The 25,880-nt window shown below is 39.2% G+C and overlaps 1 protein-coding gene across 1 annotated transcript in view; it reads left to right on the top strand.

The window, feature by feature from the left end:
- RYR3 (ryanodine receptor 3) overlaps positions 1-25,880 on the top strand; it is a 572,028-nt gene that overhangs the window by 268,124 nt on the left and 278,024 nt on the right. The window contains exon 11 of the mRNA XM_057542134.1: positions 23,289-23,462. Within this exon, the coding sequence (XP_057398117.1) occupies positions 23,289-23,462 (174 nt within the window). The remainder of the gene's footprint in view (positions 1-23,288; positions 23,463-25,880) is intronic.

The raw sequence follows: 25,880 nt of genomic DNA on the forward strand, positions 1-25,880 counted from the left end.
ATTCTGGCCTCCAGGAAGTGCATTAGGACATTGCAGCTGGCTAAAAGGAGCAGCGAAACAAAGCAACAGGAAAGTCCTAAGAGCAGAGATGGGCAAGATCCCATTCTTCCCTACGAGACAACCTGGACATGAAGTGTGGGGGGAGAGCAGGTGTGGGAGGGTCGGGAGGGGTGGTAAATAAGAAGTGACTCATCATAGCTGGTGACCATGTAAATACCTTTCTAAGAATGCCAGCTTGGCTTGTCCCTTATTTGAGCGTTCTACCCCAGTCTCAGCCCTGGGACAAACCCTGACACTGAGGTCTTTACCACTGCAGAAAGAGCCTTCTCTTGTGACAGCAGAAGAATCAGGTGGCCTTCCAGGCAGCTGGCAGGATCCCGTTCCAAGGGGACTCTTCCATTCCGTTCCTTTCTTGGCTTAGCCTCGTGGAGCGTGGCTCAGCCCTGTGCTGTGACCTCTGCGGGAAGCCAAAAAAGCTCAGACTATCACGGACAGTCCTCGTAACATTCCTTCTCCTCGGCACCACTTCCAGCCTGCGAGCACATTTTACCGTCCAAAAGCTCATTCCTTATCTCCGCAAGTCCCCCCCGTTTCCGTGCACAGGGAGGCCAGCAGCTGATGGCTGAAAGGCATCATGGTACCAGGGGGCTGCCAGCGTAGCAGAGCTGGATGAGAAGTCACCCATGAGTCACATTGTCCTGTGCACTTGGCAATGTGGTTGCATTTCATTGGCGTCACAATGTTGGAGGTTTAAATAACTCTCGGTGCAGCAGTGTTCAGTCCAGCTACCTTCCTTTTAACTTGAAAGGAACTGAAATTAAAGTGACCTAGTCTCCGTGTCAGGCCAAGATAAGGCTGCGTCTCCCAGGAGATCGGAGCTTCCTTGGGACATTGTGTGGACAGGGCATTGGGAATCTTAACTGTGAAGCTGCACAGGAAGGAAGAACATGTGGGAACATGTAGTTCTGCCGTCCACGATCCAAAGAGCTCCTGGGGAAGAACTCTAGAGATGCCTTGATTTCTCTGGGCCTCCAGACTCCTCCTAAGTAAGTGTACTTTTACCTTACTTGGTGCAGGCTGTCTTCTTTAAATACACTCTCCACTCTGCTTCCCCTCACTGGGGAATAGTGTTCCCCAGCAGAGAGATTTGTGGCTCTGTTTTTCAACAGTGGGAAGGCTCTGAGTTGCCTTGCCAGCTCTCGCCTGTACCAGGTGTTAGGTGATGGAGCAGACAGCAGACAGGGGTCTGAAATAGCGTGTCAGGATCTGGATGGTGGAACAGGGGTTGGGGGGACTCAGTGGGAAGGTTGAGAGGGGGAGATAGTGTGTCCTTTGTGCCTCAGTGAATGGGGTTGAGTGGGGCTATTGGTCTGATCTTCTCTGTATGCTGGAGAATCTGGAGAACAGAAGAGACTCCCGAAAGGAGCACTGTTTAGGCTCCTATGTTCTGGGAGGACGCTGGGCTCTGAGTCACTGGCAGTGATGGGCTTCCCGCCGCCCCATGTTTCCTGTCAGGCTTCATGAGCCCGTGACAGCTATGACTGCACGACCCGGGGCCCTAGGACAGCCGCAGGTGTGTGTTCATATCCTCAGCAAACTGTCCTTACGAGGAAGATGGCAGGTGCCCCTGTGAATCTTGTACCCGCACGACAGGAGGGGGGGCGTGACTGAGTGGGGGGGTCAAGGCCGAGTATCAGCTGCAGTCATTGGCCTGGCCTGGCTCAGGTGGAATCAAACTGTGGTCTCTGAGCAAACTATGTGAATGAGCAGAATGGGATCTTGGTCAGAGCTTGCATTCGTCTCCTTCAGCAGGGGATCCAAATCAAACTGGAGGCCTGGGAGGTATCGAGGGCTCTGAATCACAGCATCGCACCTATTCCCTTAATCTGGAAGGGGTAGCGTGTAAGATAGAACGTGGCTTCCAAGTCACCTAGATCTGGCCTTGACTCCCATCTACCCTCTGTGGAACCTTGAACACAATTCTTAATCTAGTTGCAGCTCATTTGAAGTCTGTCAAAAAAGATGCTTTAAGGGCCGACCCCTGCCTGCCCTTCCATGGTATCTCTGGCCACCAGCTCACTCTTGCCTTGAGCTCTAGCATACTAAATACGTATCATCTTTGAACATGTTATCTTTTCTCATTACTAAACCTGTACCCTTTTAACCCTCCACATACCGTCATCAGAGAACTCCTCCTCATCCTTCCGGCAAATGTCAAGTGCCCCTCACGGGAAGAAGGCCCTTCCAGTTCCCTCCAGCAGGGCCCTGTTCACGATTCCGTTACAGTCACCACTCACTCGACAGGGAGCTCCTGGATGACAAGCAGCACACATGCCCCCAGCCTTTTCTGGACCTCTGCACCCCACACAGTGTGTAGCATGTAGTAAGTCTGAACATTGCTCGCTGAAGGGATACGTAAATGTGGTCATAGGCTAATACAGAGTGAAATCCATTCCATTTTAACCTCCATCCTCTTCATAGATTTTCTCATCATTGTGTAATCATTTTCGATCATAACACAACCCCTGTAAACACTTAAGGAGAGAGAGTCATTAATTTGAACATCGAAGTCAGATTTCTGTGAACTTGATTTCACGTCATTTTCCCATGGTCTTGACATTGCAAGGCCATTCCCCAAGGATTGTCGGGTAATGCGGTTTAATATTTACTCTGGCACAGCAAGACTGTCTATCTAGATGTCATGTCTCCACGTCAGTTTATAACACTCAGTTCCTTTCAGGGAAGGGTGAATTAATAATGTTAAAGCAAGCCTTATTATATGAAGCCATTTATTTTATGGCTACTTTTAATGACTCTACCATAAGTTTTGAATGACTGAGATAGTCTCAAATTTTGCCTCCTTTGTTACATAAAGGCAGAGAGCTATCCCTGTTCCCAACTGGAGGAAATTTTTCCTCAGTGTATAAAAACATTCAGTTCAATTCAGTCGACATTTATCAAATATCTGCTATATGTTAAGATCTGTGTTCTTGGCCAAATGTGGCTTCCCCTTTAAAAACTGCCCACTGCTCTCTCTGCTATGAGTGGAAAGCATCCCTGTAGACCAGATCCTCTTAAGCTTTTTTTTTTTTTTTTTAACATCTTTATTGGAGTATAATTGCTTTACAATCGTGTGTTAGTTTCTGCTTTATAACGTAGTGAATCAGTTATACATATGCACATGTCCCCATAACTCTTCCCTCTTGCATCTCCCTCCCTCCCACCCTCCCTATCCCACCCCTCTAGGTGGTCACAAAGCACCGAGCTGATCTCCCTGTGCTATGCGGTTGCTTCCCACTAGCTAGCTATTTCACGTTTGGTAGTGTATATATGTCCATGCCACTCTTTCTTTTTGTCTCATCTTACCCTTCCCCCTCCCCAAATCCTCAAGTCCATTCCCTAGTAGGTCTGTGTCTTTATTCCCATCTTGCCACTAGATTCTTCATGACCTTTTTTTTTTTTTCCCCTTAGATTCCACATATATGTGTTAGCATACTGTATTTGCTTTTCTCTTTCTGACTTACTCCACTCTGTATGACAGACTCTAACTCCATCCACCTCATTACAAATACCTCCATTTCGTTTCTTTTTATGGCTGAGTAATATTCCATTGTATATATGTGCCACATCTTCTTTATCCATTCATCCGATGATGGACACTTAGGTTGCTTCCATGTCCTGGCTATTGTAAATAGAGCTGCAATGAACATTTTGGTACATGACTCTTTTTGAATTATGGTTTTCTCAGGGTATATGCCCAGTAGTGGGATTGCTGGGTCGTATGGTAGTTCTATTTTTAGTTTTTTAAGGAACCTCCATACTGTTCTCCATAGTGGCTGTATGCAGATGACATGATACTATACATAGAGAATCCTAAAGATGCTACCAGAAAACTACTAGAGTTAATCAATGAATTTGGTAGAGTAGCAGGATACAAAATTAATGCACAGAAATCTCGTGCATCCCTATACACTAATGATGAAAAATCTGAAAGTGAAATTAAGAAAACACTCCTGTTTACCATTGCAACAAAAAGAATAAAATATCTAGGAATAAACCTAACCTAAGGAGACAAAAGACCTGTATGCAGAAAATTATAGGACACTGATGAAAGAAATTAAAGATGATACAAATAGATGGAGAGATATACCATGTTCTTGGATTGGAAGCATCAACATTGTGGAAATGACTCTACTACCCAAAGCAATCTACAGATTCAATGCAATCCCTATCGAACTACCTCTTGAGCTTTTTAACCTCAGCGGCCCCGCCCGAAACAAGAGGGCAGCGGGGCTCACAGCATCCCTCTGTGAAATCGCAAGCACTGAAGTAGTGCTGTTTGTGCCTGTCCCCTTGCTTGCTCTGTCCATTTCCTCACCAAGTTCTCAGTTGGGGAAGAGAGGGTATGGAGGAAAGGAGGGAAGGGGAAAGAAGAAAACATGGACCTTGAGATTCAATCATCCCACGACAGCACCACCTCCTGCAGTTTCATTTTAAATGGAACCTACAAAGCATTTTTAAAATTTAACTCGACAATTTCCCAAGACTTGATTGTTCAAAGTGGACCAGATAGAGAGGCAGTCAAGGAGAACCCTGGGCTTTGAAGTGAAGGAAACTTGGGTTTGAATCCTGGCTCTGCCATGCGCTGTTCAGTCTTCCTGTCTCTTTTTGTAAAACACGAGAGTGAAGAAGTATGTCCTGATGGATTGTTACGAGGATTAAATGAGACCAGGAAGATGACCTAAGAGAGTGTTTCCTTATCCATGAAATGGCAGGAGTGCTGCCTACCTGAAGGTGATCGTGTAGGGAGGGATTGATGAGAAAGACGGAGGAAAGAGCCCAGCACAGTGACTTCTGCTCATGAAATGCACCTTCCCTAACGAGCCAGACAGGCCTGCTCCCCTAGCGTGCTGGAAACGGCAGAGGATCTGTCATTGGCTTTCCACCCAGCAGAGGCTCTGCAGCCAGCCCTGGGGCCAGCCAGGCTCCTTGCAGTATCCTGCAGCGTGCAATTTTCCTAAGGCCATTCTAAGACCTCCCAGTCGAGATCAGAAATTCAGAAGGGGACTATATTGGTGGAGAAGTGAACCTAAAGGTGATTTCTCAAGGTTTCTCCTGAGACTTTTAGGAAGGAATGGTCTCACCAGCACTTTGTTGATGGCTGACCCCAGCATCCATGAATGGGGCCCATCTTCCCATATCTCCTTTTCCTCTGAATCTTTTTTGATTGTTTCCTGTCTGTTGGAAAGGTACTTTTTTGTCCTCTGTGAATGTAGGTGGCTTCAATATGTCAAATGCAGCAAATTTCACTCTAATAATAAACACAAATTAGGACCTACTCTGTGCCAGGTATCGTGCTAGATTTATAATACCATAGCTAAAACTCGTCCATCTCTATGACTTTGTTTCTTTTCAATCCGTCATTCACATTGCTGCTGGAACAATTGTTCTAAGATGCAACCCTTGTGTTACCCCCACTTAAAATTCTCAACAGTTTCCCATTACCTATGCTAGCTTTTTCCAGGAGGTGCTCCAAATAATAATTCTATGAAAAAACCATTTTTTTTAAAGTAAAATGCTACGTTAAACCGAGTTGAATAGGTTGTTTTGTTTCTTTTTGCTATTCTCATAAGAGTCCACTTTGTACTATCCTAATGTTCCCTTTGACTCCTGGAAGAAGATACAGTACTGTCCAAAGTCCTCTTTTCCCACAGAAAGTCTGTGAACAGTGTGAGTTTGAGAAACATGCACCTATAGGATAAAGTCAGAGTCCTGTTGTTCAGGTCCTTTTCTGGACTTCACCACCCCCTTGCCAGACTATACCCATCTTACTAGAATGTCGACCCCTTCCGTATTCCCCGTCTCTCCTCTTTCTCCTAGCCAAGCTCACATAAAGTGGCAATTGGTATAAAATCATCCCGAACTCCCCAGGCAGAGTGAGTTATTCTCTCTTCCAAATTCCAGTTGCACCTTGAATATAAACCATATCACCTTGTTGTCATTAGTGGTTTGTATGTATGACTCCTGAAGTTTATACTTTAGAACCCAGAGCCATTTTTTTCACAAAATGATAACATATATTTTCCACTTCTTCTTTATAACAGCATTCAAACACATAAACATTAATACAATCAATACTTAACTATGCTGATAGTTACCATTCAAGAAATTATGTTCAAATGACAAATGGGCTTTGGAATTACACTAGTCTTTGGATTCTCTTCCATTGCTTACTAGCTACAGGGCTTTGAGCAAATTGCTCCAACTCTGCAAGCCTCAGTTTTATCATCTATAAAGTAGGAGAAATAAAAACAGCAGGGCCATTGAAAGGTTTAGATAAAATGTTTTTGAAGTGTCATGTCTAATACACATCACTGTGTAGGTCTTTGGTAAATTCACATGTTGGTGTTGTCATTGTAAAGCACTTGGCAAAATACTTCACTCAAAGTAGGCACTAAACGAATACTAGCTCCAGTTCCCTTTCGTGTCCTTCTAGAAATTTTAAATCGATCTGGAGAGCAGCAGCTTATCATCTAAACTAAATACATATTTATGTGACAATTATGATGTGGTCACAACCATTTCCTTATAAACTCTCAGTGGAGACAAGGGGTAATGATTATTATTACCCTTCAACACATTATTAGGCCAAGTAACCTATTCCTTCTTGGAATCCACTCATGATGTAACGTAGGGGAGGTTGATGCAGATAAACAGATAAAAATGATGCCCACAGACCAAAAAACAAAAACAAATTATTTGCAACCTAGGCAGAGCATTGTGCGAAATGTAAAGACAAACAAATCTCTGTCTTGCCCTTGGAGACAGGGGACAGGAAGTGTACCAGCGAAGGATTCATATTGCAGAAGATGGTAAAGAGCCTTGAGAGAGGGGAAGGGAGGTGCCATGAGATCAGGGAAAATGCACAGGTGGATCTGCAAAAGGTTTGATGGATAAGATGAAAAGATACAGAGATGAAGTAGGGGCATTCCAAGCAGGAAGTGTAATGTCAGTAAAGGCCCTGAGGGAGGGAACACTTGATATGACACGGAAACATAGTCCAGTTTGGTTAAAGCATGTGGTATACAAGAACTTTAGAAGTGAGAATTGTGTTCTGGGGGAATTGCGGAGTTATTGAAAGGGAGTGACTGAAATAGCCCTGTCGTGTAGGAAGGTTCCATTTCTAGCAGTAGAGTAAATACATCTGGGGCCATGTTCAAGTGAAGACAGAGACGGGAGCATTAGTTCATGGCTTAAGTCAGAAGGAGCTCACCCACCTGTGGTCAGCCAAATCCAGCTTCTCTATCTCGGGATGCTCTCACTTCTTTTTTTTTTTTTTTTAAGATTTTTAGAAATTTCATGTAATGTCTGAAACATTTATATTAACATATTTCCATATAAATAACACAAAGAAAGTTTAGTATTAGTTGTTTTGTTTGTTTGTTTGTTTATACTGCAGGTTCTTATTAGTCATCAATTTTATACACATCAGTGTATACATGTCAATCCCAATCGCCCAATTCAGCACACCACCATCCCCACCCCACCGCAGTTTTCCCCCCTTGGTGTCCATATGTTTTGTTCTCTACATCTGTGTCTCAACTTCTGCCCTGCAAACCGGTTCATCTGTACCATTTTTCTAGGTTCCACATACATGCGTTAATATACGATATTTGTTTTTCTCTTTCTGACTTACTTCACTCTGTATGACAGTCTCTAGATCCGTCCACGTCTCAACAAATGACTCAATTTCGTTCCTTTTTATGGCTGAGTAATATTCCATTGTACATATGTACCACAACTTCTTTATCCGTTCGTCTGTCGATGGGCATTTAGGTTGCTTCCATGACCTGGCTATTGTAAATAGTGCTGCAATGAACATTGGGGTGCATGTGTCTTTTTGAATTATGGTTTTCTCTGGGTATATGCCCAGTTGTGGGATTGCTGGATCATATGGTAATTCTATTTTTAGTTTTTTAAGGAACCTCCATACTGTTCTCCAGAGTGGCTGTATCAATTTACATTCCCACCAACAGTGCAAGAGGGTTCCCTTTTCTCCACACCCTCTCCAGCATTTGTTGTTTGTAGATTTTCTGATGATGCCCATTCTAACTGGTGTGAGGTGATACCTCATTGTAGTTTTGATTTGCATTTCTCTAATAATTAGAGATGTTGAGCAGCTTTTCATGTGCTTCTTGGCCAACTGTATGTCTTCTTTGGAGAAATGTCTATTTAGGTCTTCTGCCCATTTTTGGATTGGGTTGTTTGTTTCTTTAATATTGAGCTGCATGAATGCTCTCACTTCTTTAAGCTGTGTCATCATTGTTTAGTAGAGTTGGCTTTGTGTCGGTTTGTCTGTCTGTTTTAGATTTCATTGTTATTGCTTCTGTCTTTCTTTTGAATTACAAGCAGCCCCTGTATTGCCAGCCATAGAACTTTGGGAGTTGATGCCATTTTTTGAAAGCAAAGACACCATCGTCTGTAAACAATAATGATCCATTTATTTCAGAGACTCTAAAAAAACAAATCCTAGTATTTGTTTTATTTTGGCAAAGTCATATTTAAATCAATGAAAAGTGATAAAACAAGTGAAATGACCATAGTCACTGATCATTGGGGAATATGTGCTATTTTAGCTATGAGCTCTTGGTAATCAGTGTAATTATTCATATTTACCAGCTGTAGTGTGTAATATTTTTATTTTGCTGCATTGCCTATGGTTAGAGAGCAAGCTAGAGATGAAAACTTTGGAGTATTTTAAATCCATCTACTGGCTTGAGTGTCTATAGAACTCTGGATATTTTTGAAATGAAAATCAAATATCCATTGTTTTATAGAATAAATGCATTTTTGACCACTTGCCTACTAAGAATTCTAAAATATCAAATTCTATTTTCCCACTGACTTTTGTTATAAAATCAGAAATATGTTCCTTTGGAAATGTTCATTTTGAGAAATAAGTCATATTTAACAATCTAGCCAGTGTTTCAACATACATTTAAAATAAGAATGTTCTTGCAATATATTAACGTTGCTCAAAATGATCCTTAAATGTGTGCAAAATACCTAATTTTGCTTTTATGAAGATTTGAAGGAAAGAAATAGGAGCTGAAATGAAAAATATATATATATATTTGAAGGAAAAAAATTACTCAGCTATATATATTTGTTCCTTCAATATATGTTTGTTAAGTAATTGATAATTCTCTGTATTAGGAATCCAAAATTAATTGTCATCTGGCCCATGCCCTTCATTCTCTTATAACCTGGCAAAAGGAAAGTATCATTAAAATAAGCCCGTTTACGTTGTGATGTGCTAAGTACTCAATAGAGGGATGAGACTGTGCTGGGGAAATACAGCAGGAGAGACTAACTCTGCCTTCACAGAGAAGGTGGCACCTGAGCGGGGTATTAAAGGGTGAGTAGGAGTTTGGGACCATGGGAAGAGCACAGTCCCTGGAGTTGGACTTCCTGGTTTAAATCTTGGCTCTTTCACTACTTCTTAAATGACCTTGGACAAATTACTTGTTTCTCTGTACCTTCATTTTGTCCTCTGTAAAACTGGGATAATATTTGTAGCTACGTCAGAGGCCGTTATGAAGAGTTAGTGTATGTAAGGAACTTAGAGCACTGCCTTACACATGGGAAGAGCTTAGTGCATATGCTCCTGCTGTTCCATCATTAAGAATAAGAGTAAAGTTGGCACACCGGAGGGAACAGTGTGCTACATTTTTATTCTGTAAAAATGCAAAATGCCACCTAGCTAATGGCTTTTACAAATGAGCAGTTTAACACAAGATGTAGAGAAGAAATGGAAATAGGGTAGAACCATTCAGAGGCCCTGATTGACGAGGAGGGGACAGAGTTACCAGTCCACTTCCTGAGTCACTCTGTGACAGGCACCTCAGGTTATCACCAAGTGGACACCTGGTGCACAAGCAACTCCTTTTTCCATACTAGACGGTAGGTTTCGTGAAACAGTGGCAATTGAAGAATGAAACCCATTGACTGTAACACACAACTGAGGAGGCCATAAAAAACTAATACAACAATTACTGCATTGGACTAGCCCCCGACCTGCTCCAAGAGTCTGTTTCCTCTGCTGATTTCTGTGAAAGATACTTATATGATTTTTTTTTTAGTTATTTCTGAGATATACATTTTAAAGTAATAACTAGAATTATGACTTACAACATTATACCAGAACATATAAGATTTATAGAAATTTCATCTAATGTCTGAAACATTTATATTAACATATTTCCTTACAATTAACCCAAAGAAAGTTTAGTATTAGTTTTTTCTGTTTGTTTGTTTATACTGCAGGTTCTTATTAGTCATCAATTTTATACACATCAGTGTATACATGTCAATCCCAATTGCCCAATTCCGCACACCATCATCCCCACCCCACCATGGTTTTCCCCCCTTGGTGTCCATACGTTTGTTCTCTACATCTGTGTCTCAAATTCTGCCCTGCAGGCTGGTTCATCTGTACCATTTTTCTAGGTTCCACATACATGCATTAATATACGATATTTGTTTTTCTCTTTCTGACTTACTTCATTCTGTATGACAGTCTTTAGATACATCCACGTCTCAACAAATGACTCAATTTTGTTCCTTTTTATGGCTGAGTAATATTTCATTGTATATATGTACCATAACTTCTTTATCCATTTGTCTGTCAGTGAGCATTTAGGTTGCTTCCATGACTTGGCTGTTGTAAATAGTGCTGCAATGAACATTGGGGTGCATGTGTCTTTTTGAATTATGGTTTTCTCTGGGTATATGCCCAGTAGTGAGATTGCTGGATCATACGGCAATTCTATTTTTAGTTTTTTAAGGAACCTCCAGACTGTTCTCCATAGTGGCTGTATCAATTTACATTCCCACCAACAGTGCAAGAGGGTTCCCTTTTCTCCACACCCTCTCCAGCATTTGTTGTTTGTAGATTTTCTGATGATGCCCATTCTAACTGGTGTGAGGTGATACCTCATTGTAGTTTTGATTTGCATTTCTCTAATAATTAGAGATGTTGAACAGCTTTTCATGTGCTTCTTGGCCAACTGTATGTTTTCTTTGGAGAAATGTCTATTTAGGTCTTCTGCCCATTTTTGGATTGGGTTGTTTGTTTCTTTAATATTGAGCTGCATGAGCTGTTTATATATTTTGGAGATTAATCCTTTGTCCGTTAATTCATTTGCAAATATTTTCTCCCATTCTGAGGGTTGTCTTTTCGTCTTGTTTATGGTTTCCTTTGATGTGCAAAAGCTTTGAAGTTTCATTTGGTGCCATTTGTTTATTTTTGTTTTTATTTCCATTACTCTAGGAGGTAAATCAAAAAAGATCTTACTGTGATTTATGTCAAAGAGTGTTCTTCCTATGTTTTCCTCTAAGAGTTTTATGGTGTCCGGTCTTACATTTAGGTCTCGAATCCATTTTGAGTTTATTTTTGTGTATGGTGTTAAGGAGTGTTCTAATTTCATTCTTTTACATGTAGCTGTCCAGTTTTCCCAGCACCACTTATTGAGGAAACCGTCTTTTCTCCATTGTATATCTTTGCCTCCTTTGTCATAGATTAGTTGACCATAGGTGTGTGGGTTTATCTCTGGGCTTTCTATCTTGTTCCATTGATCTATGTTTCTTTTTTTGTGCCAGTACCATATTGTCTTGATTACTGTAGCTTTGTAGTATAGTCTGAAGTCAGGGAGTCTGATTCCTCCAGCTCCATTTTTTTCCCTCAAGACTGCTTTGGCTATTTGGGGTCTTTTGTGTCTCCATACAAATTTTAAGATGATTTGTTCTAGTTCCGTAAAAAATGCCATTGGTAATTTGATAGGGATTGCACTGAATCTGTAGATTGCTTTGGGTAGTATAGTCATTTTCACAATATTGATTCTTCCAATCCAAGAACATGGTATATCTCTCCATCTGTTGGTATCATCTTTAATTTCTTTCATCAGCGTCTTATACTTTTCTGCATACAGGTCTTTTGTCTCCCTAGGTAGGTTTATTCCTAGGTATTTTATTCTTTTTGTTGCAGTGGTAAATGGGAGTGTTTCCATAATTTCTCTTTCAGATTTTTCATCATTAGTGTATAGGAATGCAAGAGATTTCTGTGTATTAATTTTGTATCCTGCAACTTTACCAAATTCATTGATTAGCTCTAGTAGTTTTCTGGTGGCATTTTTAGGATTCTCTATGTATAGTATCATGTCATCTGCAAACAGTGACAGTTTTGCTTCTTCTTTTCCAATTTGTGTTCTTTTATTTCTTTTTCTTCTCTGATTGCCATTCCAAAACTATGTTGAATAATAGTGGTGAGAGTGGACATCCTTGTCTCATTCCTGATCTTAGAGGAAATGCTTTCAGTTTTGCACAATTGAAAATAATGTTTGCTGTGGGTTTGTCATATATGGCCTTTGTTATGTTGAGGTAGGTTCCCTCTATGCCCACTTTCTGCAGAGTTTTTATCATAAATGGGTGTTGAATTTTGTCAAAAGCTTTTTCTGCATCTACTGAGATGATCATATGGTTTTTATTCTTCAATTTGTTAATATGGTGTATCACATTGATTGATTTGCGTATATTGAAGAATCCTTGCATCCCTGGGATAAATCCCACTTGATCGTGGTGTATGATCCTTTTAATGTGTTGTTGGATTCTATTTGCTAGTATTTTTTTGAGGATTTTTGCATCTGTATTCATCAGTGATACTGGTCTGTAATTTTCTTTTTTTGTAGTATCTTTGTCTGGTTTTGGTATCAGGGTGATGGTGGCCTCATAGAATAAGTTTGGGAGTGTTCCTTCCTCTGCAGTTTTTTGGAAGGGTTTGAGAAGGATGGGTCTTAGCTCTTCTCTAAATGTTTGATAGAATTCACCTGTGAAGCCATCTGGTCCTGGACTTTTGTTTGTTGGAAGATTTTTAATCACAGTTTCAATTTCATTACTTGTGATTGGTCCGTTCAAATTTTCTGTTTCTTCCTGGTTCAGTCTTGTAAGGTTATACCTTTCTAAGAATTTGTCCATTTCTTCCAGGTTGTCCATTTTATTGGCATAGAGTTGCTTGTAGTTAGTCTCTTAGGATTCTTTGTATTTCTGTGGTGTCTGTTGTAACTTCTCCTTTTTCATTTCTGATCTTATTGATTTGAGTCCTCTCCCTTTTTTTCTTGATGAGTCTGGCTAATGGTTTATCAATTTTGTTTATCTTCTCAAAGAACCAGCTTTTAGTTTTATTGAGCTTTGCTGTTGTTTTCTTTGTTTCTATTTCATTTGCTTCTGCTCTGATCTTTATGATTTCTTTCCTTCTGCTAACTTTGGGTTTTGTTTGTTCTTCTTTCTCTAATTCCTTTAGGTGTAAGGTTAGGTTGTTTATTTGAGATTTTTCTTGTTTCTTCAGGTAGACTTGTATAGCTATAAACTTCCCTCTTAGAACTGCTTTTGCTGCATCCCATAGGTTTTGGATTGTCGTGTTTTCATTGTCATTTGTCTCTAGGTATTTTTTGATTTCCTCTTTGATTTCTTCAGTGATCTCTTGATTGTTTGCTAACGTATTGTTTAGCCTCCATGTGTTTGTGTTTTTTACATTTTTTTCCCTGTAATTCATTTCTTTTTTTTTTTTTTTGTAATGTCTGAAACATTTATATTAACATATTTCCATACATATTTCCATACAAATACAAATATAAGATTTTTAGAAATTTCATGTAATGTCTGAAACATTTATATTAACATATTTCCATACATATTTCCATACAAATACAAATATAAGATTTTTAGAAATTTCATGTAATGTCTGAAACATTTATATTAACATATTTCCATACATATTTCCATACAAATACAAATATAAGATTTTTAGAAATTTCATGTAATGTCTGAAACATTTATATTAACATATTTCCATACATATTTCCATACAAATACAAATATAAGATTTTTAGAAATTTCATGTAATGTCTGAAACATTTATATTAACATATTTCCATACATATTTCCATACAAATACAAATATAAGATTTTTAGAAATTTCATGTAATGTCTGAAACATTTATATTAACATATTTCCATACATATTTCCATACAAATACAAATATAAGATTTTTAGAAATTTCATGTAATGTCTGAAACATTTATATTAACATATCTCCATACATATTTCCATACAAATACAAATATAAGATTTTTAGAAATTTCATGTAATGTCTGAAACATTTATATTAACATATCTCCATACATATTTCCATAGAAATACAAATATAAGATTTTTAGAAATTTCATGTAATGTCTGAAACATTTATATTAACATATCTCCATACCTATTTCCATACAAATACAAATATAAGATTTTTAGAAATTTCATGTACTGTCTGAAACATTTATATTAACATATCTCCATACATATTTCCATACAAATACAAATATAAGATTTTTAGAAATTTCATGTAATGTCTGAAACATTTATATTAACATATTTCCATACCTATTTCCATACAAATACAAATATAAGATTTTTAGAAATTTCATGTACTGTCTGAAACATTTATATTAACATATTTCCATACATATTTCCATACAAATACAAATATAAGATTTTTAGAAATTTCATGTAATGTCTGAAACATTTATATTAACATATCTCCATACATATTTCCATAGAAATACAAATATAAGATTTTTAGAAATTTCATGTAATGTCTGAAACATTTATATTAACATATTTCCATACCTATTTCCATACAAATACAAATATAAGATTTTTAGAAATTTCATGTACTGTCTGAAACATTTATATTAACATATTTCCATACAAATAACCCAATGAAAGTTTAGTATTAGTTGTTTTGTTTGTTTTTTTATACTGCAGGTTCTTATTAGGCATCAGTTTTATACACATCAGTGTATACATGTCAATCCCAATCGCCCAATTCAGCACATCACCATCCCCACCTCATCGCAGTTTTCCCCCCTTGGTATCCATATGTCCATTCTCTACATCTGTGTCTCAACTTCTGCCCTGCAAACTGGCTCATCTGTACCATTTTTCTACGTTCCACATACATGCATTAACATACGATATTTGTTTTTCTCTTTCTGACTTACTTCACTCTGTATGACAGTCTCTAGATCCATCCACTTCTCAACAAATGACTCAATTTCGTTCCTTTTTATGGCTGAATAATATTCCATCGTATATATGTACCACAACTTCTTTATCCATTCGTCTGTTGATGGGCATTTAGGTTGCTTCCATGACCTGGCTATTGTAAATAGTGCTGCAATGAACATTCGGGTGCACGTGTCTTTTTGAATTACGGTTTTCTCTGGGTATATGCCCAGTATTGGGATTGCTGGGTCATATGGTAATTCTATTTTTAGTTTTTTAAGGAACCTCCATATTGTTCTCCATAGTGGCTGTATCAATTTACATTCCCACCAACAGTGCAAGAGGGTTCCCTTTTCTCCACACCCTCTCCAGCATTTGTTGTTTGTAGATTTTCTGATGATGCCCATTCTAACAGGAGTGAGGTGATACCTCATTGTAGTTTTGATTTGCATTTCTCTAATAATTAGTGATGTTGAGCATCTTTTCATGTGCTTCGTGGCCGTCTGTATGTCTTCTTTGGAGAAATGTCTATTTAGGTCTTCTGCCCATTTTTGGATTGGGGTGTTTGTTTCTTTGATATTGAGCTGAATGAGCTGTTTATATATTTTGGAGATTAATCCTTTGTCCGTTGATTCATTTGCAAATATTTTCTCCCATTCTGAGGGTTGTCTTTTCGTCTTGTTTATGGTTTCCTTTGCTGTGCAAAAGCTTTGAAGTTTCATTAGGTCCCACTTGTTTATTTTTGTTTTTATTTCCATTACTCTAGGAGGTGGATCGAAAAAGATCTTGCTGTGATTTATGTCAAAGAGTGTTCTTCCTATGTTTTCCTCTAAGAGTTTTATAGTGTCCAGTCTTATATTTAGGTCTCTAATCCATTTTGAGTTTATTTTTGTGTATGGTGTTAGGGAGTATTCTAATTTCATTCTTTTACATGTGGCTGTCCAGTTTTCCCAGCACCACTTATTGAAGAGACTGTCTTTTCTCCATTGTATATCTTTGCCTCCTTTGTCATAGATTAGTTGACCATAGGTGCGTGGGTTAATCTCTGGGCTTTCTATCTTGTTCCATTGATCTATGTTTCTGTTTTTGTGCCAGTACCATATTGTCTTGATTACTGTAGCTTTGTAGTATAGTCTGAAGTCAGGGAGTCTGATTCCTCCAGCTCCATTTTTTTGCCTCAAGACTGCTTTGGCTATTCGGGGTCTTTTGTGTCTCCATACAAATTTTAAGATGATTTGTTCTAGCTCCGTAAAAAATGCCATTGGTAATTTGATAGGGATTGCATTGAATCTGTAGATTGCTTTGGGTAGTATACTCATTTTCACAATGTTGATTCTTCCAATCCAAGAACATGGTATATCTCTCCATCTGTTGGTATCATCTTTAATTTCTTTCATCAGTGTCTTATAGTTTTCTGCATACAGGTCTTTTGTCTCCCTAGGTAGGTTTATTCCTAGGTATTTTATTCTTTTTGTTGCAATGGTAAATGGGAGTGTTTCCATAATTTCTCTTTCAGATTTTTCATCATTAGTGTATAGGAATGCAAGAGATTTCTGTGCATTAATTTTGTAACCTGCAACTTTACCATATTCATTAATTAGCTCTAGCAGTTTTCTGGTGGCAGTTTTAGGATTCTCTATGTATAGTATCATGTCATCCGCAAACAGTGACAGTTTTACTTCTTCTTTTCCAATTTGTATTCCTTTTATTTCTTTTTCTTCTCTGATTGCCGTGGCTAGGACTTCCAGAACTATGTTGAATAATAGTGGTGAGAGTGGACATCCTTGTCTCGTTCCTGATCTTAGAGGAAATGCTTTCAGTTTTTCACCATTGAGAATGATGTTTGCTGTGGGTTTGTCATATATGGCCTTTATTATGTTGAGGTAGGTTCCCTCTATGCCCACTTTCTGGAGAGTTTTTATCATAAATGGGTGTTGAATTTTGTCAAAAGCTTTTTCTGCATCTATTGAGATGATCATATGGTTTTTATTCTTCAATTTGTTAATATGGTGTATCACATTGATTGATTTGCGTATATTGAAGAATCCTTGCATCCCTGGGATAAATCCCACTTGATCGTGGTGTATGATCCTTTTAATGTGTTGTTGGATTCTGTTTGCTAGTATTTTGTTGAGGATTTTTGCATCTATATTCATCAGTGATATTGGTCTGTAATTTTCTTTTTTTGTAGTGTCTTTGTCTGGTTTTGGTATCAGGGTGATGGTGGCCTCATAGAATGAGTTTGGGAGAGTTCCTTCCTCTGCAATTTTTTGGAAGAGTTTGAGAAGGATGGGTGTTAGCTCTTCTCTAAATGTTTGATAGAATTCACCTGTGAAGCCATCTGGTCCTGGACTTTTGTTTGTTGGAAGATTTTTAATCACAGTTTCAATTTCATTACTTGTGATTGGTCTGTTGATATTTTCTGTTTCTTCCTGGTTCAGTCTTGGAAGGTTATACCTTTCTAAGAATTTGTCCATTTCTTCCAGGTTGTCCATTTTATTGGCATAAAGTTGCTTGTAGTAGTCTCTTAGGATGTTTTGTATTTCTGCGGTGTCTGTTGTAACTTCTCCTTTTTCATTTCTGATTTTATTGATTTGAGTCCTCTCCCTCTTTTTCTTGATGAGTCTGGCTAATGGCTTATCAATTTTGTTTATCTTCTCAAAGAACCAACTTTTAGTTTTATTGATCTTTGCTATTGTTTTCTTTGTTTCTATTTCATTTATTTCTGCTCTGATCTTTATGATTTCTTTCCTTCTGCTAACTTTGGGTTTTGTTTGTTCTTCTTTCTCTAGTTTCTTTAGGTGTAAAGTTAGATTGTTTACTTGAGATTTTTCTTGTTTCTTTAGGTAGGCTTGTATAGCTATAAACTTCCCTCTTAGAACCGCTTTTGCTGCATCCCATAGGTTTTGGGTCGTCGTGTTTTCATTGTCATTTGTCACTAGGTATTTTTTTATTTCCTGTTTGATTTCTTCAGTGATCTCTTGGTTATTTAGTAACGTATTGTTTAGCCTCCATGTGTTTGTCTTTTTTACGTTTTTTTCCCTGTAATTCATTTCTAATCTCATAGCATTGTGGTCAGAAAAGATGCTTGATATGATTTCAATTTTCTTAAATTTACTGAGGCTTGATTTGTGACCCAAGATGTGATCTATCCTGGAGAATGTTCCGTGTGCACTTGAGAAGAACGTGTAATCTGCCGTTTTTGGATGGAATGTCCTATATATATCAATTAAATCTATCTGGTCTATTGTGTCATTTAAAGCTTCTGTTTCCTTATTTATTTTCATTTTGGATGATCTGTCCATTGGTGTAAGTGAGGTGTTAAAGTCCCCCACTATTATTGTGTTACCGTCGATTTCCTCTTTTATAGCTGTTAGCAGTTGCCTTATGTATTGAGGTGCTCCTATGTTGGGTGCATATATATTTATAATTGTTATATCTTCTTCTTGGATTGATCCCTGGATCATTATGTAGTGTCCTTCCTTGTCTCTTGTAACATTCTTTATTTTAAAGTCTATTTTATCTGATATGAGTATAGCTACTCCAGCTTTCTTTTGATTTCCATTTGCATGGAATATCTTTTTCCATCCCCTCACTTTCAGTCTGTATGTGTCCCTAGGTCTGAAGTGGGTCTCTTGTAGACAGCATATATATGGGTCTTATTTTTGTATCCATTCAGCCAGTCTATGTCTTTTGGTTGGGGCATTTAATCCATTCACGTTTAAGGTAATTATCGATATGTATGTTCCTATGACCATTTTATTAATTGTTTTGGGTTTGTTTTTGTAGGTCCTTTTCTTCTCTTGTGTTTCCCACTTAGAGAAGTTCCTTTAGCATTTGTTGTAGAGCTGGTTTGGTGGTGCTGAATTCTCTTAGCTTTTGCTTGTCTGTAAAGCTTTTGATTTCTCCATCAAATCTAAATGAGATCCTTGCTGGGTAGAGTAATCTTGGTTGTAGGTTCTTCCCTTTCATCACTTTAAGTATTTCATGCCACTCCCTTCTGGCTTGCAGAGTTTCTGCTGAGAAATAAGCTGTTAACCTTATGGGGGTTCCCTTGTATGTTATTTGTCGTTTTTCCCTTGCTGCTTTCAATAATTTTTCTTTGTCTTTAATTTTTGCCACTTTGATTACTATGTGTCTCGGCGTGTTTCTCCTTGGGTTTATTCTGTATGGGACTCTCTGCGCTTCCTGGACTTGGGTGGCTATTTCCTTTCCCATGTTAGGGAAGTTTTCGATTATAATCTCTTCAAATATTTTCTCTGGTCCTTTCTCTCTCTCTTCTCCTTCTGGGACCCCTATAATGCGAATGTTGTTGCGTTTAATGTTGTCCCAGAGGTCTCTTAGGCTGTCTTCATTTCTTTTTATTCTTTTTTCTTTAGTCTGTTCCGCAGCAGTGAATTCCACCATTCTGTCTTCCAGGTCACTTATCCGTTCTTCTGCCTCAGTTATTCTGCTATTGATTCCTTCTAGTGTAGTTTTCATTTCAGTTATTGTATTGGTCATCTCTGTTTGTTTGTTCTTTAATTCTTCTAGGTCTTTGTTAATCATTTCTTGCATCTTCTCAATCTTTGCCTCCATTCTTATTCCGAGGTCCTGGATCATCTTCACTATCATTATTCTGAATTCTTTTTCTGGAAGGTTGCCTATCTCCACTTCATTTAGTTGTTTTTCTGGGGTTTTTTCTTGTTCCTTCATCTGGTACATAGCCCTCTGCCTTTTCATCTTCTCTGTCTTTCTGTAACTGTGGTTTTTGGTCCACAGGCTGCAGGATTGTAGTTTTTCTTGCTTCTGTTGTCTGCCCTCTGGTGGTTGAGGCTATCTAAGAGGCTTGATGGGAGGCTCTCTGTAATTCATTTCTAATCTCATAGCATTGTGGTCAGAAAATATGCTTGATATGATTTCAATTTTCTTAAATTTACTGAGGCTTGATTTGTGACCCAAGATGTGAGCTATCCTGGAGAATGTTCCATGTGCACTTGAGAAGAAAGTGTAATCTGCTGTTTTTGGATGGAATGTCCTATAAATATCAATCAAATCTATCTGGTCTACTGTGTCATTTAATGCTTGTGTTTCCTTATTAATTTTCTGTTTGGATGATCTATCCATTGGTGTAAGTGAGATGTTAAAGTCCTCCACTATTATTGTGTTACTGTCGATTTCCTCTTTTATAGCTGTTAGCAGTTGCCTTATGTATTGAGGTGCTCCTATGTTGGGTGCATATATATTTATAATTGTTATATCTTCTTCTTGGATTGATCCCTTGATCATTATGTAGTGTCCTTCCTTGTCTCTTGTAACATTCTTTATTTTAAAGTCTATTTTATCTGATATGAGTATAGGTACTCCAGCTTTCTTTTGATTTCCATTTGCATGGAATATTTTTTTCCATCCCCTCACTTTTCATCTGTATGTGTCCCTAGGTCTGAAGTGGGTCTCTTGTAGACAGCATATATATGGGTCTTGTTTTTGTATCCATTCAGCAAGCCTGTGTCTTTTGGTTGGAGCATTTAATCCATTCACGTTTAAGGTAGTTATCGAAATGTATGTTCCTATGACCATTTTCTTAATTGTTTTGGGTTTGTTTTTGTAGATCCTTTTTTTCTCTTGTGTTTCTCACTTGGAGAAATTCCTTTAGCATTTGTTGTAGAGCTGGTTTGGTGGTGCTGAATTCCCTTAGCTTTTGCTTGTCTGTAAAGCTTTTGATTTCTCCATCGAATCTGAATGAGATCCTTGCCAGGTAGAGTAATCTTGGTTGTAGGTTCTTCCCTTTCATCACTTTTAAGTATATCATGCCACTCCCTTCTGGCTTGTAGAGTTTCTGCTGAGAAATCAGCTGTTAACCTTACGGGAGTTCCCTTGTATGTCATTTGTCATTTTTCCCTTGCTGCTTTCAATAATTTTTCTTTATCTTTAATTTTTGCCCATTTGATTACTATGTGTCTCAGCGTGTTTCTCCTTGGGTTTATCCTGTATGGGACTCGCTGTGCTTCCTGGACTTGGGTGGCTATTTCCTTTCCCATGTTAGGGAAGTTTTTGACTGTAATCTCTTCAAATATTTTCTCTGGTCCTTTCTCTCTCTCTTCTCCTTCTGGGGCCCCTATAATGCGAATGTTGTTGCGTTTAATGTTGTCCCAGAAGTCTCTTAGGCTGTCTTCATTTCTTTTCATTCTTTTTTCTTTATTCTGTTCTGCAGCAGTGAATTCCACCATTCTGTCTTTTATTTTTTTTTAATAAATTTATTTATTTATTTATTTTTGGCTGTGTTGGGTCTTCGTTTCTGTGTGAGGGCTTTCTCCAGTTGCGGCGAGTGAGGGCCACTCTTCATCGCGGTGCGCGGGCCTCTCACTGTCGCGGCCTCTCTTGTTACAGAGCACAGGCTCCAGACGCGCAGGCTCAGTAGTTGTGCCTCACGGGCTTAGTTGCTCCACGGCATGTGGGGTCTTCCCAGACCAGGGCTCGAACCCATGTCCCCTGCATTGGCAGGCAGATTCTTAACCACTGTGCCACCAGGGAAGCCCCCACCATTCAGTCTTCCAGGTCACTTATCCGTTCTTCTGCCTCAGTTATTCTGCTATTGATTCCTTCTAGTGTAGTTTTCATTTCAGTTATTGCATTGTTCATCTGTTTGTTTGTTCTGTAATTCTTCTAGGTCTTTGTTAAACATTTCTTGCATCTTCTCGATCTTTGCCTCCTTTCTTTTTCTGAGGTCCTGGATCATCTTCACTATCATTATTCTGAATTCTTTTTCTGGGAGGTTGCCTATCTCCACTTCATTTAGTTGTTTTTCTGCTGTTTTATCTTGTTCCTTCATCTGGTATATAGCCTTCTGCCTATTCATCTTGTCTATCTTTCTGTGAATGTGGTTTTTGTTCCACAGGCTGCAGGAATGTAGTTCTTCTTGCTTCTGCTGTCTGCTCTCTGGTGGATGAGGCTATCTAAAAGGCTTTGTAAGTTTCCTGATGGGAAGGACTGGTGGTGGGTAGAGCTGACTGTTGCTCTGGTGGGCAGAGCTCAGTAAAACTTTAATCTACTTGACTGTTGATTTGTGGGTCTGGGTTCCCTCCCTGTTGGTTGTTTTGCCTGAGGCAACCCAACACTGGAGCCTATCTGGGCTCTTTGGTGGGGCTAATGACAGACTCCGGGAGGGCTCATGCCAAGGAGTACTTCCCAGAACTTCTGCTGCTAATGTCCTTGTCCCCATGGTGAGCCACAGCCACACAGTCACCTCCCGCCTCTGCAGGAAACCCTCCAACACTAGCACGTAGGTCTGGTTCAGTCTCCTGTGGGGTCAGTGCTCCTTCCCCTGGGTCCCGATGCGCACACTACTTTGTGTGTGCCCTCCATGAGTGGAGTCTCTGTTTCCTCCAGTCCTGTCGAAGTCCTGCCATCAATTCCCACTAGGCTTGAAAGTCTGATTCTCTAGGAATTCCTCCTCCCGTTGCCGGACCCCCAGGTTGGGAATCCTGATGTGGGGCTCACAACCTTCACTCCAGTGGGTGGACTTCTGTGGTATAAGTGTTCTCCATTCTGTGAGTCACCCACCTAGCAGTTACGGGATTTGATTTTACTGTGATTGCGGCCCTCCTACCGTCTCATTGTGGCTTCTCCTTTGTCTTTGGATGTGGGGTATCTTTTTTGGTGAGTTTCAGTGTCTCCTTGTCGATGATTGTCCAGCAGCTAGTTGTGATTCTGGTGTTCTCGCAAGAGGGAGTGAGAGCACGTCCTTCTACTCCGCCACCTTGGTTCTGTCTCGATACTTATATTATTTTAACAGATATATTTAAAGCTCTGAGTCAGGGCATTTATATAACATAACCATTAAAATCATGGAAGATACAATTTGCTGAAAATAAGTTATTTGGCCAGTAAAGGGTTAGTTCTTAAGGTATGTAAGTCGGGATGAAGAAAGTAGAAAATATAATGGAGAATTATATAAAACCAGAACCAAAGAGTGATTAAATAATCACTAAAGTAGCCAAAACTTGAAATCCATTGATTTTACAATTAGCAGCAGATAAAGGAAGCAAGCCTTTCTGCAGTCCTGGCTTGGACAGGCACATCATGATTATCCTGGTAATCGGTTCCCTGGCTTACAAATTCTGCACAGGTGACTTGCTTTATACATTGCATTTGTATTTAATCAGACATGCCTACCTTTGTTTCATTTTCTGTGAAATAGGAAATCAAGGAGAAACTGGATTCCAGTCACAAGCGAGATATAGAGGGCATGGGAGTCCCAGAAATCAAGTACGGAGACTCTGTCTGCTTTGTCCAACATATAGCCAGTGGTCTGTGGGTGACCTACAAAGCACAAGATGCCAAGACATCCCGCCTGGGACCTCTGAAAAGAAAGGTGAGGGGTTAGAAGGTCTGGAAGCAACTAGGCAAGAGAAGTGATTGTGAGAATCAGGTGAACATAATGTATGTTTACTTCTTACTGTTCTTACTATTCTGAAGAGTTATTTCTGTGACAGATTGTGTAGCCTAATGTGGTTACTCTGACCTCATATTCAGTGGGGGAAGAAAAGAGCTATATAGATGACAAATCTGTGAGGAGAGGGTAGAATATGTTCCATGTGCTCTAAAACCTGAACTAAATGACTTTTGGTGGTATGCTGTTTTGGGATTATCCACATCATTGCTCCTTTCATTTAAGTGGATAATTGAGTTATTGTGCAGTTTTCATAATATACAGACTAAATAGAATCTCTATAAAGAAAAACGCAGATTGCATGATAACAAGCGCACAGGAACCAACGTGCAGAACGATGAGATACCGTGGAATGATACTGTATTCACAGAGAATGAATCCAGATCTGAGTGGTCTGTCACAGCCTGCTACAGTGGGAAATCTGGCTTGGATACACAGAGCATCTTTTTTCCAGAAAGTCAGTTGCCATAATAGGGTTTCTTTTGATAGGAACCAGAAAATAGATGCTCCAGGCATGATACTTTTTTTTTTTTTTTTTTTGAAAACCCTTAACAAAACATGGGTTTGGGTAGTCAAGGAGTCCCATAATAAGGTTCTAGGAAGCATTGTACACTATGTTTTGTATTTGTCAGCCTAATGTGGAGGTGATGAAAAGTTTCCCAGAATGCTGGTTATTGTAAGAAAGGAGGTTGGGAGGAAACCATAAGGTAATAAATAGCTTATTTTTGTATAAAGTAAAACATACCAGGAAAACATCCAGAAAGGGTAAATAAAATTACAAAGAGGAAATAGAAAATAGAATAAGTAAGAGGGCACAAAGACTAGCTTTTATGAACCCAGCCCTTCCTCTGCCAACAATTATAAAGGCTGGATTAAACACAGAAACAAACCATTTGAAGGCTTCCAGAAGCAAGGTACCCAGGACATGGGTACTAAAGATCCCAAATAGAATGTAAGTGCATTAAGGTGAGTTCCTCCTTTATCACCAGTTTCCCCTCAGCATTTTGCTGAGTTGCAGCACAAGGAGTGGGGTCTTCTGTTAGTTTCACTGGGCTGGAGAGACATGTTTGTGATAAGGTCAGCCGAGGTTTCTGGGACTTCAGGAGCCACATTCCCCAGTGGAGGAAACTATAGAAACATGAACCTGAAATTCTATATGCAGCTTCCCCTAGCATCTTAAGCTGACTGTGGATAGAGTATGAAGCTAAGATAGCGAACAGAAAGTGTCAGCTATGGTGGAGAAGAGCAAAGCAGAGATGTGGACGGTATGACAGTACTAGGAGACAGAGGTGGGGAATCGAAGTCCCTCAAGCTGGAATGGCCCCTGAAAATACAGTAGGTTTTCAACTGAATCCCCAAAAGGGCTCTAACCCAGGAGTAAGAGCTACACCCTGGAAATAAGGGCAAATTGAAAATCAATGCCAAAGGCCCATCATCTACCCTAACAGCCAATGAGAAGAAAATTAAATCCTCTAAAGAGTATGATAATATCATCTAGAGTTTCCACAATTTTTCATACCTACTAAGATAAGAATGACATTTAAGAAAGTAGAATTTGTGGATCTTGGCTGTAATTCTGTGTGGGTGGGGACACAGTCGAAGGACCCTGTCAACTAGGAGAGATCCCAGTTTACGGTGTTGATTTACTGTGCCTACCCCTGACTTTTTCTTCTGGCCATAGTCCAGAGGTCCATTTAATTGCTGGAATGTGCATGTGAATTTGGGAGATGCTTCCAGAGACTCTCTCTAAATGGTTCCATAATGCTCAGCCCTTGATAGGGCTGCCCAGTTCCATTTCATGAGGAGCCAGTTAAGTTCCCCTCTATAAATACAAAGAATGTCCAATCTGTGTTAAGCATTTTATGAAACAAAATGGGAATTTAGAAAAACCAGTGGGAAACAGACACAGTGAAAAACCTGACAAATGATACTTCACCTTAAAGGAAGTACCTTCTTTCCATCTTGGGCTTCTGCTCTCTTCTCTTGGGTTATGGAATTCCTCGGAGAGAAAAAGGACCTTAGGACCTGAGCTGCAGCGATCAATAGGATACATAATAACAACATTGTAACAGCTGCATTTCCCCCATTTCTCATTACTTTCTTGTTTGATTGGCTGGTTTGAATGTGTTATCTGAACAAGCAAAACCTAAGGTCTTTAGGGACTGACCCAAAAGCTGGGACTGAGGCCAGAGTAAACCTAGTGAGATGTATTGCCAAATCTAAATGCAACATTGGTAAGCAGTTGCTGGGAAGTTCGGACAAAGTAACGTTTTGAAAGAGTTGGTGAAGCCAATAGTAAGGGCATCCTTTGCTAATGCTTAAGCTACAGTGTATAGATGG

This window comes from Balaenoptera acutorostrata, chromosome 3 (assembly GCF_949987535.1).
Source record: "Balaenoptera acutorostrata chromosome 3, mBalAcu1.1, whole genome shotgun sequence".
Classification (NCBI taxonomy): Eukaryota; Metazoa; Chordata; class Mammalia; order Artiodactyla; family Balaenopteridae; genus Balaenoptera; species Balaenoptera acutorostrata.